This window comes from Balaenoptera acutorostrata, chromosome 3, assembly GCF_949987535.1.
Source record: "Balaenoptera acutorostrata chromosome 3, mBalAcu1.1, whole genome shotgun sequence".
NCBI classification, from domain to species: domain Eukaryota; kingdom Metazoa; phylum Chordata; class Mammalia; order Artiodactyla; family Balaenopteridae; genus Balaenoptera; species Balaenoptera acutorostrata.
In genome coordinates, this window is record NC_080066.1 from 77,632,049 (window position 1) to 77,647,720 (window position 15,672).

At 43.5% G+C, this 15,672-nt stretch overlaps 2 protein-coding genes across 6 annotated transcripts in view; both read right to left on the minus strand.

The window, feature by feature from the left end:
• Window positions 1-15,672, minus strand: part of FAM81A (family with sequence similarity 81 member A) — a 126,282-nt gene that overhangs the window by 78,056 nt on the left and 32,554 nt on the right. Inside the window, exon 1 of one of the 5 annotated variants that reach the window (XM_057542411.1) lies at window positions 2,361-2,505. The exons of 2 other annotated variants lie outside the window; for them this stretch is intronic. The gene's annotated coding sequence lies outside the window, so the exon portion shown is untranslated. Of the gene's footprint in view, window positions 1-2,360; window positions 2,506-15,672 lie in introns of those variants that run through there. 2 more of the 5 variants (XM_057542409.1, XM_057542412.1) reach the window with 2 other exon arrangements.
• The window catches only part of LOC103012139 (vasculin-like protein 1), a 41,480-nt gene continuing 33,069 nt past the window's right edge, over window positions 7,262-15,672 (minus strand). Inside the window, 4 exon segments of the mRNA XM_057542680.1 lie at window positions 7,262-7,940; window positions 7,942-7,972; window positions 7,974-8,496; window positions 8,499-8,823. Coding sequence (XP_057398663.1) covers window positions 7,401-7,940; window positions 7,942-7,972; window positions 7,974-8,496; window positions 8,499-8,823 — 1,419 coding nt within the window. The 3' untranslated portion in view covers window positions 7,262-7,400.

The window sequence follows — 15,672 nt, forward strand, 5'->3', positions numbered from 1 at the left end:
TCCAAGTTCCAGATCCTGAAGGTGGAAAAAATTCCCATGACTACACAAGTTCAAGAAGTGAGTGGCTGAAGTAAAGTAGAAACCAAGGCCATAGAAGTTGATGTTGAGGACCTTGATGAACTTCAAGATCAGGGAATTAACAGAGCCTCAACAGTGATGCCAAAGTCACCAGCAAGAGACAAGGTAGAGAACAGAACCAAGTTAGTTGTTCATGTTTGTTTCTTTGTTTGTTAATTTTTTTTGTAGCATCAAGTGAAGTGATTCCCAAACTTGGGAGTACATCAGAATTACCTGGTGAACTCTCTTTTCCCTCCCCTTCTGTTTCCTTCTCTTTCGGTTTGTTTGGTTTTTTTTTTAATTCAGACAGAAAGTCACAAAAATTATACTCATCGGTTTGTTTTTAAAATAAAAATGTTTAGGTCTTGCCCACCTGATGATTCTAATGTGGTATGTTTAGGAGAGGCTAAAGAGCTGCGTTTTTCAAAGTGCTCCAGGTGACTCAGAGGCGCCACCAGGTTTGGCAAGCACTGATTCAGAAGGTAAGAAGGAGGGTATGGGGCATAAGCAGACAGCATGACGTGTAGCGAGAAGACTCTGTTAGGGATCGGTTAATGGTCTGGAGGCAGCACTGAGAAGCAAGGGGAAGCCCAGTCCCTGCACCGGTTGAGATGGGAGAGGGCTGTTCTGAGGGAAGTTGTTCACTCAGGCTCTGGAGCTAGGGGAGGGACAGGTGATGGACTCAGCTGCAGCAAAATGAAAACAAAGGCATGTGGCTGCAGGATGTAAGAAACAAGACACTGCAAGGCAGGTTGGAGACACACAGGTTAGCAGCCTGCAGGACAGGAGGCTGAACAGTTTGTTATTGAGGGATCCAAGTGTAATGAGGTGTGATTCATTAAAGGGTTTGTAGGGCTTAGTGGCTGGATTCTTGGGCAGTAAGGATTTTTCTATCTGAACGCTATCAGATTTCTAATATGTAAACCATTAAAGATTATTAAACCTTCGGGTAAACAAGCTTGCAGAAGAAGCTTATTCATTAACAGTGAAAAATCTGTCTTCCCAACCCACATTTTTATACAGATGAAATCAGACTGGAAAGAATATCAAGGTTTGCTTTGGAGCAGAAAGACAGATGGGGCAACCCCAAACCTGTGAGAGGGATAGGGCATTCCCTCCCTTGCCTCTCCCAGAAAAGAGGGAAATTTATGAACTGAGAATACAGAAAGGGGCCCCAGCCAATGTTAAGAACAGAAGAGGTGACACAGATGACCGAGTCTCAGGAGCACTGCTACCCTCACCCGCCCCCCCACATCCCCCAACGGGTAAATGCTAGGGATGTTTCTCAGTAAAGAACATATTTACTTTCACAAACCCAACTTATTTAAAGAGCAAGCTGCAAATGTTCGCCCCTGCTTCTGAGAGAGCTGCACTTCTGTAGGTTCAAATCTGCTTACTCCTATTAAATAATTTCTAACACTGACATACACAGACTTTAAGACGAGGGCGTGAGCGCAGCCAGGCACACACGCACGCGCGCGCACACACACAACCTCGTGCATATTGAAGAAATGACTCACTTCATTTGCTGCTGCCTGCCACTATTGGGTTTTGATTCTACCTGTTCAAATACAAAGTTTCCTATTAGATTAACTACAGGAAAGAACTCAGGAGTCTTAACCCTGATTTTGTGCATGACTTTAGAGCACTCAAGAGGCTTTAACCTGGGCATCAGGAGAAGCCACTCTCTAATCAGCCACTGCTTTCTCTCCATAATCTTTCACAAAACGATAACATATCTTACCACTTTGAGAGCCAATTAATGGAAACCCCTGGTAGAATAAACAAGGCTAAGCCTCGTATGTCCTGTTACCTGCAGTACTTGGGGGCCCCTTCTCAGCTCACCGTAAGACGGCACAACAGCACCCTGGAACTTCAAAGAACCCGAGCCCCTCCTTTTAAAGATGAGAAAGGGGTGGGGAGGGGGCAGAGAGGTGAACCCGCCCAAGGTCACTCTGCTCTGAGTAACGGGACGGCTGACTTGGCACTGCCCCCTGGTAATCTGTACTCCACCCCAGCTCCCCCAAACAGTCCCTCGGGGCTTCTGCTGGCTTGCTAGCATGCAACCTCCCCCGGCCCCCGCAAAAATGCAACGCCAGTCGCGCTCGGTGCCCAACTTCATCCCTTCGCGTCAGCATGCAGTTAACCCTCCGGCCGGCAGCAGGTCACATGGGCCACGCTCAGCTCTCTCTCCCCCGAGCCCGGCCCCCCGGCGGCCGCCCCAAGGTCACCGGCTGGCCCGGGGAGCTCCCGCCTCGGGCGACGGGAGACGGCAGGGCGGGGGCCAGGGGCGCGGCACTCACCGGCGCGGGGGGCGGGCGCGCCGCGGCTGCCCATGTCCTCGCCGGCGCGGCTGGGTGCGGCGGCCGCTGGCGCTGGCTGTGCTGGGCGCCCGGCTGCGGGCCCGCGCCGCGGGGAGCGCCGTCCAATCAGCGCGTGCCTGCCGCCTGGCCCGGCGCGCGGCCCGGCCGGGTTCGCGGCTCCCGGGGGGCGCGAGCCGCCGCGCGCCGCCCGAGCGGCTTCCGGGCGCGTTGCCTGGACGCGGTTGCCGTGGCAGCCCGAGCTGGAGGCTTTCCCCGCGCCCGCGCCCAGCCCCGCGGCACCGCCCCTCCTCCCTCCGCGTTCCCACACCCAAAATAGCCTCTCCTCCCGCTGCTGTTTCCCACCCAGCTCGCAGCCCAGCGGCTCGGAGTCGGCGGGCGGGGATTTCGCTTATTGGAAAATAAGTCCTGTTGTAGGGCTGGTTGACTTGAAGAGAGGGGTGTTGAAATGGTGCCTGATTAAGATAATAGCCATGGTGCCTGCCCTGTAATTCTCTTCAGAGCCCTAGCATCCGTTATTTACCAAACCTCTTTCCCACAGAAAGCGTTATTATCTACCCCCACCGCCTTCCAAATCGAGGAGAAGTTATTTTATGAGGCCACCGTCTGGGAAACAGCTTGCGCGTTGACGCCCCACCTGTGCAGCGGAACTAACTAACCCTCGAGGCGGCCAAGTGTCATCTAATGAATCACCTTGACACCGGCCACTGGGACCAAGGATCCGGTCTCATGGCAGCAGGCACGACGCAAGAAAGAAAGAACTGCTACCACCCCTCTTCTTCACATGCCTTCCTCCTCCCTTCTGCCTCACCCGCCTCCTAGGGCGTCCTAACTCTTTGCACCTTCCTCTCAATGTGCATTCTGAGCAGGCTGCACACGCCGATCCACTCAGAAATTTGCTTCCTCTCTGTGGGCGGGATTTAAGCAGAGTTGGGGACCCCCACCTACGCCCACCTCCGGTTCATACCTCTTTCCTGTCGCTAGTATTTACCCAGGAAGGGTGTTCCTATCCGTCTCCTCCACCAGCCACAGCCTCTCCAACCCAGGGAAAGGGAGGACTTGGTAGACTCTGGGCTGTGGAGTTAGGCTGAGTTGTTCTGGAATCCTCTCTCCAACAGTTACTTCTATGTGGTCTTGGATATTGTTTCCATACCTATAAAACGGGATAATATCCCCACCAAGGGCTAATGCATCCATAACATTCAGTGAACAATGCTTATTGGATGCTTGTCAAATTCTAGAAACTGTGCATACACAATGGTGAAAAAGAAAAAGAGACACGAAACTCTGCTCTCATAGAGCTTACAGCCGGAAACACATCAATCAAATAACCACAGACAGCATGAAACTGACATTGTGATAAGGAGAGTGCATGACCTTGTGAATTATATTGTGGAGATCTGACCTAGGAGGATCCCTTTAGCTCAGTGATTATTCTTTCCTTTTTTCCCTTTGATTCCCACTGCCTGGCACATGGTATGCACTCAGAAAATGTATATGGAATTAAATCCTATGTCATCCTGATAACAGTATCACTCAGTTTCCCACTGACTTTCTCCCACTGAAAATATATTTGAAACATACATAACTCTCTGCTATGTCTGGAAAGACGTGCAGGTCTTACGGGAAAGTACTCATTCAAACCCAGAGCCCACCATCAAGAGTCCCAAGAAAGGTTCAAAATGTTTCTGGCCTGTGCCCATTGGGTTGCCTTCCAGAGTGTAAGGTGTGCATCTCAGATGGACACATGAAAGTCCCCTCTGCCTCATTTCTTCCACCCCCCGCCCTTACTATTCCACTCCCTCCCCTGGTCCCAGCTCCATTCTGCCACTCCCCCTTGATTCAGAGCTGCAGGGCACCCATTCCTGGCTTCCTAGGAGAATGGCAGCAATCCTTATAATCCTCAGAGTAGAGTATCTGTAAAACAGAGGAAACTCCCTCCTGTACTTCTGCTGGCCTTCAAAGCATAACTTTATGCTGTAATTGCCACAAGACTCCATCACTCTCAAGGATAGAGAAGAAGAGGACCTGGTAAATGAGGGCCCTTGCTACGTATATACACCATTTCATTCTGGCTGACTTTAATTTCCTTTAAAAAAAATCATATCAATTAGCATAAATAGAATCCAAAATTTTAAAAGATTCATTAGTAAGAAGACAAATAATTGTAGCTCTTGCAAACTCTGAATTCCTCAATAGGAATCCTGAAGTTTCATAGTATAGTAGAGCCACGACTTCCCACTTCTGACCTTTTCTTCCCCCTTGTTCAGGTGACATGTTTTGAATCCTGAGGAGACACAGTGCACAATGATTTAAGCCTACCTTAATTTTTTTCCAACTCAAACTATTTCTGTAGGATAAATTTCAAAGAACTATCTGTTTTTCCAGAATTGTTTGATTGTGACTCATTACAGGAAATGGATTTTTTTTTTTGCATTACTTTAATTTAAAAGCTATGATGTATCACAAATTATTTAATACTGGCACAGATTAACAAAACTAGTTTCATCAAAGAGAGCAATTTTATAAACTTGATGGTTGTCATACTATTCAGCAACCAGTTATTAAATACAAATAACTAGTGCAGTGTATTTTGCTAGACGCTGTGGAAAATTTTTTTAAGTGATTTATGGCACAACTGAGGGGTTTTGTTTGTTTGTTTCTTGTTGTTGTTGTTTGGCTGCACCGCACTGCTCGTGGGATCTTATTTTCCTGACCATGGATCGAACCGGTGCCCCCTGCAATGGAAGCGTGCACTGGACCGCCAGGGAATTCCCACAGCTGAGTTCTGGTCCTACCTGTGTCTCAGCACCACCAAAAGTCACGAAGATACGATACGCGGGGCTTCTATGAGGCCGGTGAGCTGGCTCATCTAGGGGAAGGTCAAGGGACTGTATAGGTCAAAAGTGGTATTTGTAAAAGGGCTGGAAAGCAGGTGGACCAAGAATGTGGTGAGCCCTGCAGGGTGGTTAGCACTTTATTTCTAACTAAGGCTTGTTACTCAGTGGGGTGTCAAGATCCATTGTGAGGTGTGTCACACAGTGTCACACAGTGTTCTTCACCAATAATAAGGTGCTAAAAGATTGACCCACAAGCAATGGTCATATATAGGAACCAGAAAGAGGAAGAGGGTTCCCACAAAGGGAACAACGAGGAAGAACCAGAGATGTTAGGGACAACATCAGAGAAGCTCCGGGTGGAAAGTTTGGTGACAAGTCCCACAGAAGTCAAGAAAATTTAGTGAATAGAAGGTCACTGGTGACCTTCATGGGTATTTTTGAGTTATTGGACTGCTGTGGGTTAAGAAAAGACTGGCTGCCAGAGAAATGCAGGAGGAGGTGTGGGTCACTCTTTAGAGAAGTTTGGTAGTGCAGGGAAGGTGAGAAATAAGGTCAAGAGAGAGGTTTTCAGTGCTAAGTGAACATTTTCAAGATAGAAGAAAATACGTTTTGCATTTATATGTGCTGTTGGAGTCATGAAGAAACGGAGAGCACAATACCTCATTTTGCACTGACTAACTCAATCTAAATTCTGCCACTAATTTCATCATCACCATATCCATTTCCTTTTAAAAAATCTTTCATCAAATAAGAGAAATCTTACATTGAACAAAGGTGGGGTTCAGACCTTGGGACATTATTCTCTTAATAATCAGTTAATAAAATATGTGTTATTCTTTATGGCTTTTCTTTGGTGGTTTTCTTTGTTGATAATAGTAACATCTTAGAATTAAGGAAATCCCTTGTTTTCCTCTTTTATATATAAAAATAATGGATTTTTCACATGTTTTGAGTAAACTATAATTGACTTATCTGTTTTTGCTAACAGCTTCCCTTCATGTGTTGGCTAATTCTCTCAAATATTATGTTTTGCTTATGAATTTGTTGGTATCTATCCATCTCACAAGGGTTTTTTAAGTAATTATAATTAGGGCACAACCAGCAGGGAAGCATAAAATATTGGAAGACTCTTCCTAGTAGTGTAGTAGTGTTAACTTAGGAGGTGTTATCTATGTCTTAACTTAGGTAATTGCTGGTGTACATAGCAGGGCAAAGGCAGCCTGGATTGTGTTGAAACAGCAAACAACTGAGCCTTAACATAATACTACTCACTAGAGAGTGAAATCTGGAATAAAGGAGGATTTATCCAAAGAGTTTATGGCCAGAAGTTCTAGAATAACCTTATAATTAAACTGATTCATCCAAAACCCATTTCATTGGCAAGGGGAGGAAGCACTGTAGAAAATTCCATTGCACATTGATTTTTTTTTTTTCAAACTGATGCAAAATATTTATTCCAAGTTAGTTATTTTATGCAGTAGTTTCCCCCCTCAACAGACTCATGATAACCATATCTTTTAAATCTGTAAATAATGTTATCAAAATCATCTTAATCTTTGAGATCTCACAAAAATGTATATTTTACAATCCACCCTGAATATCAAGGCTGCAAGAATAACACAACATTTCCTATATCCAAATATTTTACAGCTGTACCCAGAAAGAAAAAAAAAAGTGAAAAAACCGTATATGCTGGGTTAAGGGCTAACGTTACCTGAGCAGCCAGAAACAAAATAAAATATCCAAATTATTAGCATTCATTTAATACAATTATAACTTCAATAGTCACTTTGTCATTGACAATGACTGCTTGAGCACAGGGGTGAGTGCCCCAAGGGCTGGTAGTAGAAGCTGCTGCTGCAAACCTGTGTCTCCTCCTCTCTGCCCTGCCAGATCCCACTTGTGCATCGCGCCCCATATATACTGTGTGTATGTGTGTGTGTTTTAAAAATCTTTCCCACCACACAAAGTTCTCTTAAGCAGATAACAGGGAAGAACAACAACAAAAGCAAAACAAGCCAATCCCTCGCTCTCTCTTTGGGATATGATTATTTCCCTTGTGCATGAAGTATTCAACAACAACACAAGAAAAAGAAAAGGAAAAGAACGATTTCTTCTGTATAACCCCTAAACACACAAGCTGAGTTTACTGGGTCAGATTTAACAGTAAGCATTGCTATGCCTACTTCCAGGCATCGTCATCAGATGTTTCACTGCTACTGGTTTCCGTGTCGTCTGAGTCCTCAAACTCTGCTTTACAAGTGTTTCTCCAAGGGGAGAACAGGCTAGAACTTTGGCTCTGCAAGAAGCCATTCTTCCCAAAGCCATTTCTTCTCAGCTCCTTTGTCTTCATGTGGAACTCTTTGAGCTCATCCTCTGTGAGGGGAAGGCAATTCTCATCATTTTCAGGATACTCCTGCCATCCCATTGCTTTCAATAACCTGTGCTCTGCTTCCAAAGAGTGAGAGAGGACCTCCCCTTCGTCTTCTCCGGGGAGAGCAAGACCATTCTGATGACAGCCTTCCTCTCCATTTTCTTTTGCTTCAGGTGTGCTGTTGTCCTCTGATTCCTCCAGCTTCTCACAGTCTCTGCTCTCTGAGAAGTCTCCATTCCGGTCATCCTTCAGAGTCTTCAGGAACTCGCTCTTCCTGTCAGGAGTTCGGCGGGTCAACTTGGTCAGACGAGAGGAGCTGATCTCAATTGGAGGAGTGGTGCTGGCGGGGGCTCTCTTTGGGAGAGCTTAAAACTATACCCAGCCAGTACTACTGGTTTGGTAACAGAGATTGGACTGGTAAAAGCAGACTCCCGGCTAGAGGAAAGGGATCCTGATTTGTGTTCCATTCTGTTAGCTTTCCACGCACTGGGCTTGGATGGAGGTGGTACAGGCTGAGGAACCAGGTTCTTATAGACACTTGGAACCATGGTTGACAATTTGTTTCCGTTTGCATGGTGAGATCCTGGTGAGGTGAATGCAGCAGAGAAAGCAGCAGCAGGTTCTTCTTTGGAAACTTTTTTGATGACTAGCATTTTGGAGGGCTGCTTGGCACTAGGTGGGTTTTCCCACACTCCAGAAGGGGTCCCAATGGGTCTGCATGGCTGATTCTGTTTGCAACCTTCTGGATTCAAAGAAGGAAAGTCGTCTTCTTCAAACTGCAACTTTTCCACCTTATCATCTTTCTTCTCTTCCCTAATCTCTGTAGGTGGCTCTTCCTGAAAGGCACAGCCTTTCCGGGAGTGGAAGCTGCCATTCCAGTGGCGATGGTTCCCTGTGCCACCCCACTATGCTGGCTCATGCCGTCGTGACCTCAGGAAGAGCCGTGCCAACCGGATAGGTTCCCTGTGATTCCAGCATATGCTCCCTTAGAAACACCAGAGTCCACGGAATCGTGGCGGAATAGGGAGGGCTGGTGCCAGGAATCTCCTGTCGTTCGTAGAGGTCCATTGTTAAAAAAGCCATCAGAGGAATTATGTCGACGACGGCTTACTCCAAGTCTACCACCTCCTCGGGGTAGGTGCTCTCCGTGTTTTTCGAAGGTGGCCGTAGGTGACTTAGCTGACTGTGGTGTTGAGAAATTTAGCCAAGCAGGAACAAAGTCATGCTGCACCTTTTAGGTCCAGTGTCTCTTTTCAACAAGGTGAGGCATCCAACCTCATGGCCAGGATCCCAGAGTGTAACCTCTGTGGTCCTGTTTCCTGACCTCCTTGAGTCTGCCAGCTGGATTTCCACGAGGTTCTCTTGTTAAAATGGTACTTAAAATTAGGCTGGGCGGCAGCACACCTTATGATGAAGCACAAAGAAGCCAGACTCTGTGTGGATCAATTTCTCAGTCCCCTCAATTGCTCACCTTAAACTATCTAGATCCTGACACATTTCCAAAAGGGGGAAAGGGGAAGGGGGAGGGGAACATAAAAAGTATTTGTTACATTTAAAAAATGGAAAGGGGAAAGAGCTATATCAATGTTCACCTCATTCAGCTTCCTTGAGTGATGGCCCTATGATGTTGCTTAAATAGATAATACATGGACATTTGCACATTGAATGCAAACACTGTTCACAGAAAGGTCATAGCTTAGAAAGACAGATGGAGTTCTGTTTGGGCAAATAATGTCACTGAAATGATAGATCAAAAATAAAACACTGAAGAGCTATAAAAGATCTTCTGAGCAGTCAACTCTAGTAGCAAAACATCCACATTACAAAGCCCTTAATTTACAAATCTCATTATTCTTACACAGCTGCTAAAACTAGTGTGCAGGTATGTATTTATATTTGACTTATCCTTCAAAATCTAAGGACATAAGAAACCTTGTTTAAAAAAAAAAAAAATCAGACAGGAACTTGTTATGCTTTTCCCTCCGAAGAATAGCAGCTCTCAAGGCAAATTTCTTGGTATAAAGCTCTCAAATGTTTCTTCTATTTCTTTGGTCTTCACTATTTTTAAATTCACAGCAAAATCAAAACAAGTAGAAAGATAGGGCTTAAGGAACAGTCGTGGAGAAAGTTCCAAAGTGAGTTTTTCTTCTCTTCAGTTTTCTGTATTTCACTTGCTCTGCCCCTTCCTGAAGACTAAACCGAGTTAATGGAAGGTAATAAGAATCTTCTGCTTCAGTAGAGACGTCACTTTGCATCCATTTCCATCATTATTCAATCATTTTAAAGGCCACAGGAATCTATCACTTCAGCTCCCTCCTTCCTTCACGTGCATGGGCCATTAAGACTCCTGCACATTGATTCTGGAAAAAATTTTCCTTCCAGCGATTTTCAGAAAATAGGCCAAAAAAAAAAAAATATATATATATATATACTGTATAGTCTTTAAGCTCTTCTGAAATTTCATGCCACAATAGCTCAGTTCAGTATAGTTGAGAAAACAATCATGTTTATTTACCATGTATTAAGCAGTCAGGACACCACAGTTTAGAAAATGGATCCCCACATAAACTGACACTCTTGTTTCAGCTTCTCTGCCAAGTAGTACATTATTGGACAGTGAACCTTACAGGTACGAGAATTAAGAGACAACTTTCACTTCTGTTCAACAACAAAAAAGAAATGATGGGCTTCCCTGGTGGCGCAGTGGTTGAGAATCTGCTTGCCAGTGCAGAGGACACGGGTTCGAGCCCTGGTCTGGGAAGATCCCACATGTCGCGGAGCAACTGGGCCCGTGAGCCACAATTACTGAGCCTGCACGTCTGGAGCCTGTGCTCTGCAACGAGAGGCCACGATAGTGAGAGGCCCACGCACCGCGATGAAGAGTGGTCCCCGCTTGCCACAACTAAAGAAAGCCCTCACACAGAAATGAAGACCCAACACAGCCATAAATAAATAATAAATTAATTAATTAATTAAAAAATAAAAGAAATGACAATACCCACTAAATAACAATACACACAACATACATGATACATTATACTGTGTCATGCCAAGCCATACTGAAGTGAAGCAAAGGAAAAATCAGGACTATCAATACTGTCCTTATTGAAATTTTTGATATTTTGTTCTTCATGGATTTTTGGCACTAATTTCAATTTTTAAAGTATTGCATTAAAATATTATTCATCTTCATTACTGAGTTTTTTGGGCACCCCCTTAAATTTTGCACATACATGCCTTACCTCACCTGGGCCCTGGCCCTGATGCTATAATAGCCAGTGTTTATGTGTCAAGCCCTGGGCTAAATGCTTTACTTATAGTATTTAATTTATTCCTTGCAAAAATCCATGAGTAAAACTTAGGCTTAGAGACATTGCTATGGCTTGTCCAGGTCCCAAAGCTTTGTGGCACTAGAAAGGATGAATACACAGATAAAGAATATGGAGGCTTTGTTTGCATGTAAGTTTCAGATAATTTATCTGTAGCTCACACCTTGGCAGATATGTGTCACAGATGAAGAGGCAGTTATTGTGTCTGATGTATAGTGTATAGCTAGAAAGCCTCCTGCTGGGATTTGCAATATTAAGCAGATTTCTAATAGGGAGTGGAAATTTCATCATGATATTTGATAGGGCTGGTAGATCAATAAATGAATTGCTGATAATCTTGATTAGTGGGTGGGATTTTCAGATGTTGGTATTTGATATTTTGTATTTGAAATACAACATCGATCTTTCATGTTATTGGCCATAGTTAGATTTCATGTAAGAATGATAATGACATATATTGTATAAATTTTAAGTGCTATTTTTGTGGTATGGTGGAATTTGAACCTGGGCACTTCTGATGCCACTGCCTGTGTTTTAACCAGATGCTGGATGGCCTCCCGATGATCACATCAGACTAGGAAGGAAAAATGCATCATAAACTTCAGTACATAAAGCGCGTGGCATAGTGAGACGTGAATAAAGGTTGCTTCAGTTCCCCTTTTGTTCCCCCAAGGATTGCACATATCAAAGAATATGAAGAGTAACATACAAAAAATTTTATTTTGGGGAGAGCAAATTAATTTTAACACTCTATCTGATTTCTTACACCTTCACCCAGGTCTACATTGGCAGAGAGTGAAGATTTAGTGTAATTTTCCAAATGAACCTGATAAAAGAATCTTTAGTTTGAAATACACAGAGCCAAAAATATTTTGGGATTTGAGCATCTTCTTAAATAATGAAACTGAAGCAAGTGCTTTATGAGTGCATGCTTGCTAGCAAAATGTATACAGAGTGCTATTTTTTAAAGTCCTGATTAATAGACAACACATATTCTGCACTTAAAATTAATATTATGCAGTTGTTCTTACAGGAGAAACACCAAGTGTAACCCTCTTTGTTTCCTCCATTTGGATACACTTTAATTGTTTTCATGTACATACAGCAGATTTCCCAAGGTAATGTGAATGAGCTGTAGGACTTTCTACCAGGAGCTGTAGCTGCCTCCCACCCCCCATAGTCATGTAATAGGTTTTCATCAGGATAGACTTAGGAAGTAACTTTCTCTTCCCCTTAGAGTCATAAATTGTAAATTTGACACATTCTTTTTTTTTTTTAAGGAGGATTCACACTCTGAAGTTCCTAAACACTACTGGTATGTGTTTAGGCTAGTTACTTAATGTCTCTTTGACTCAGTTTCATCATCTGTAAAATGGCAGTAATGTAGTGCCTACTTCACTGGATTCTAATGGAGATCAAAGGCACTAACTCATGTAAAAAAAACTTTAGGGCAACACTTCAGTTACTATTTTAATATTATTTATTATATCTAATATCATATAAATTTTATTATTACTATTTTCTCCCAGGACCCAATCAGAAGAGTGAAGGTCTAATTAATATTGGCTCAACTATTTTATCTTACATATGCAGACAGAAGTTGGTAATTAATCTGGTTGACTCACTCCTCACACAATTACTGATGTTGCTTGTCTTGGAACAATTCTGAGTATCCTTTTGGTGTCAGCCACACCCCAAACCATCTCTTTCTGTTGCACGAAGTTATCAATGTCCTAGTCAAACGGATGTACAGCGCCTAATATCCCGATCATTTTTGGCTGCACCTAACACAAATTCCAAGTTTTCCTCTAAGAACAATGAGTGAGATTGTCACACTACTGCTTCTGCCTTATTTATCTGAATCCTTCCTGCTCCACCAATATGATTCAACCAAATTAAGCACCCACCCAGGCCCTTGAAAAGGGAAAGAGGCCTATGCATAATACTTGGTGCTGTGGGAAAGGTACAGATGGCATCACTAGCCCATCGTCCTTCCTCCCACTGCCAGTTGAAGTTATTCTGCTCACCATGGACATCTCTGAGGATAAATATAGCCAGCGATGGCTGAGGAGTCAATGATTACCACTGCCACCACCAACACCAGACAGTTATCTGGCCCCTGCTTTCAGCTGTTTGGTTTATTCTCCTGAACTATAAAGTAGGATTTCAAAGCATCACCAGGACAAGGAAGACTTTTACTTCCCTACTCCTGCCACCACCTGACCTGGGTTCTGCCCTCTAAGATTCTTTTCTCCACCTGCCTACCCTGTTCTTAGCACCAGGAGTAGATGTGGCCCATTCCTGACTAGTATCTCTGCCCAAGTCTCTTACATCAGAAGTCAGGGCTGAGCTTTTCCCGGCTTATTTTCTCCCAAATCCAGTCAGAAGAGTGAGCAAATAATTAATATTGGTTTGACTATTTTGTTTTATTTCCATAATTTCAGTACTCAAAAGTTGGAGCATCTTTTTTGGATAGGCCTTAGTGACAAATACAAAAGTCTTGCTAATTCATTATAAGTTTAAAACACAAGGGGCTTCCCTGGTGGCGCAATGGTTAAGAATCCGCCTGCCAATGCACGGCACAGGGAATCGAGCCCTGGTCTGGGAAGATCCCACATGCTGCGGAGCAACTAAGCCCGTGCGCCACAACTACTGAGCCTGCTCTCTAGAGCCTGTGCTCTGCAACAAGAGAAGCCACCGCAGTGAGAAGCCTGCGCACCACAACGAAGAGTAGCCCCCATTCGCTGCAATTAGAGAAAGCCCTCGCACAGCAACAAAGACCCAATGCAGCCAAAAATAAATAAATAAATAAATAAACAAACAATAAATTTATTTAAAAAAATAAAACACAAGCATACACAGTATCTAATCTTAATATAATAAGTTTGACATTTCTTTTTTCAAGGAAGAGTCTACTCTTTTTCCAAGGGGAGAAAATAAAAATGATATCTGTAGAAAATTTTTCACAAGAGATATCAGCTCGCCTTTTGTTAAACTGAAAGAGAGAAAATTATAAATCAAGCTTTAAAAAAACTTCAACACAAGCATTTTTATGAGCAATATTGGATGACACGCCAACCAATAAGACTGCCCATAGTAAGCCCTCTAAAGTTGCAGAAATTACACAAGAAAATTTCTTATAACTGTAGGACATGATCATCTAGATTGAATAGAACCACCAAGTACCTGGCACAGTGAATAAAAAAAAACTCATACCAAGGCAATTCATTTTGAAAGTTCTGAACACTAAAGATAAAGAGAAGATCCTAAAATCTTCCAGACTGTAAGTATATCACAGACAAAGAATCAGGAGTCAGAATGACATCAGACTTCTCAATAGTAATACTGGAAGCAAGATCAGTACCTGTAAAATTCTGAGAGAAACTTATTTCTATTCTAGAGTTCTACATCCAGCTAAACTATCCATTGAGTCTGAGGGCAAAATAAAGGCATTTTCATATATGCTACTTCCCAAAAATGTACACTTTCTCAGGATTTTACTGAGAAATGTAAACTGCATAAGAAAGTAAGCTAAAAAGAAAGAGACATGGGCCCAGGAAGTGGAAGATCTACTCCAAGATAATAGTAAAGAGAATTCTTAAGAATATGATAAAAGTAATACCAGGACTAATGTCCAACAAGTCTTATGGAGAGCAACCAGTACAGACTAAAGCAAGAAGTAGAGCACCACAGGGAGGATACTTCCAAGAAAATGAAAGAGAAAAAAAGAGAGAGAGAGAAACGGATTATCTAATATGTTTGTACCACAGTGAAAGGAGTTATAGTTCTATCAAAAAGTCTGTAGATGGGACTTCCCTGGTGTCACAGTGGTTAACAATCCGCCTGCCAATGCAGGGGACACGGGTTCGAGCCCTGGTCCGGGAAGATCCCACATGCTGCGGAGCAACTAAGCCCGTGTGCCACAATTACTGAGCCTGCGCTCTAAAGCCCGCAAGCCACAACTACTGAGCCCCTGCTCACCGCAACTAGAGAAAGTCCGTGCGCAGCAATGAATACCCAACGCAGCAAAAAATTAATTAATTAATTATTTTAAAAGTGTTTTTTTTTTTTTTTAATTTTTTTTTTTTTTAAAGGATTTTCTTATTTATTTATTTATTTATTTATTTTTGGCTGTGTTGGGTCTTCGGTTCGTGCGAGGGCTTTCTCCAGTTGCGGCAAGCGGGGGCCACTCTTCATCGCGGTGCGGGACCGCTCTTCATCGCGGTGCGCGGGCCTTTCTCTATCGCGGCCCCTCCCGTCGCGGGGCACAGGCTCCAGACGCGCAGGCTCAGCAATTGTGGCTCACGGGCCCAGCCGCTCCGCGGCATGTGGGATCTTCCCAGACCAGGGCTCGAACCCGTGTCCCCTGCATTAGCAGGCAGACTCTCAACCACTGCGCCACCAGGGAAGCCCTAAAAGTGTTTTTTAAAAAAAAGTCTGTAGGTGAATTAGTGAGAGGTACAAAAAGAACTAAACCAATGGCAAAAAAAGGCAATCAATACTCAGAAAAGAAAAAGGTTGTGTGCAATCATACATAGCTCAGCTGTGAACAATAGACATAATGTAAACATTGATTATCAGTTTAATCAAAAATTGTTACCTCACCATAGTGGGGAGATTGGAGGAAAAGTGTATGTGGCAGAAGGTAGACTGAGGCATTTAAGAAAGCTAAATCCTCATCTTCCATAGTAGAAAGTCAATAGATAATAATTAACAGTGAAAGTTCAAGAAACATCAGTGTAAACATCTTT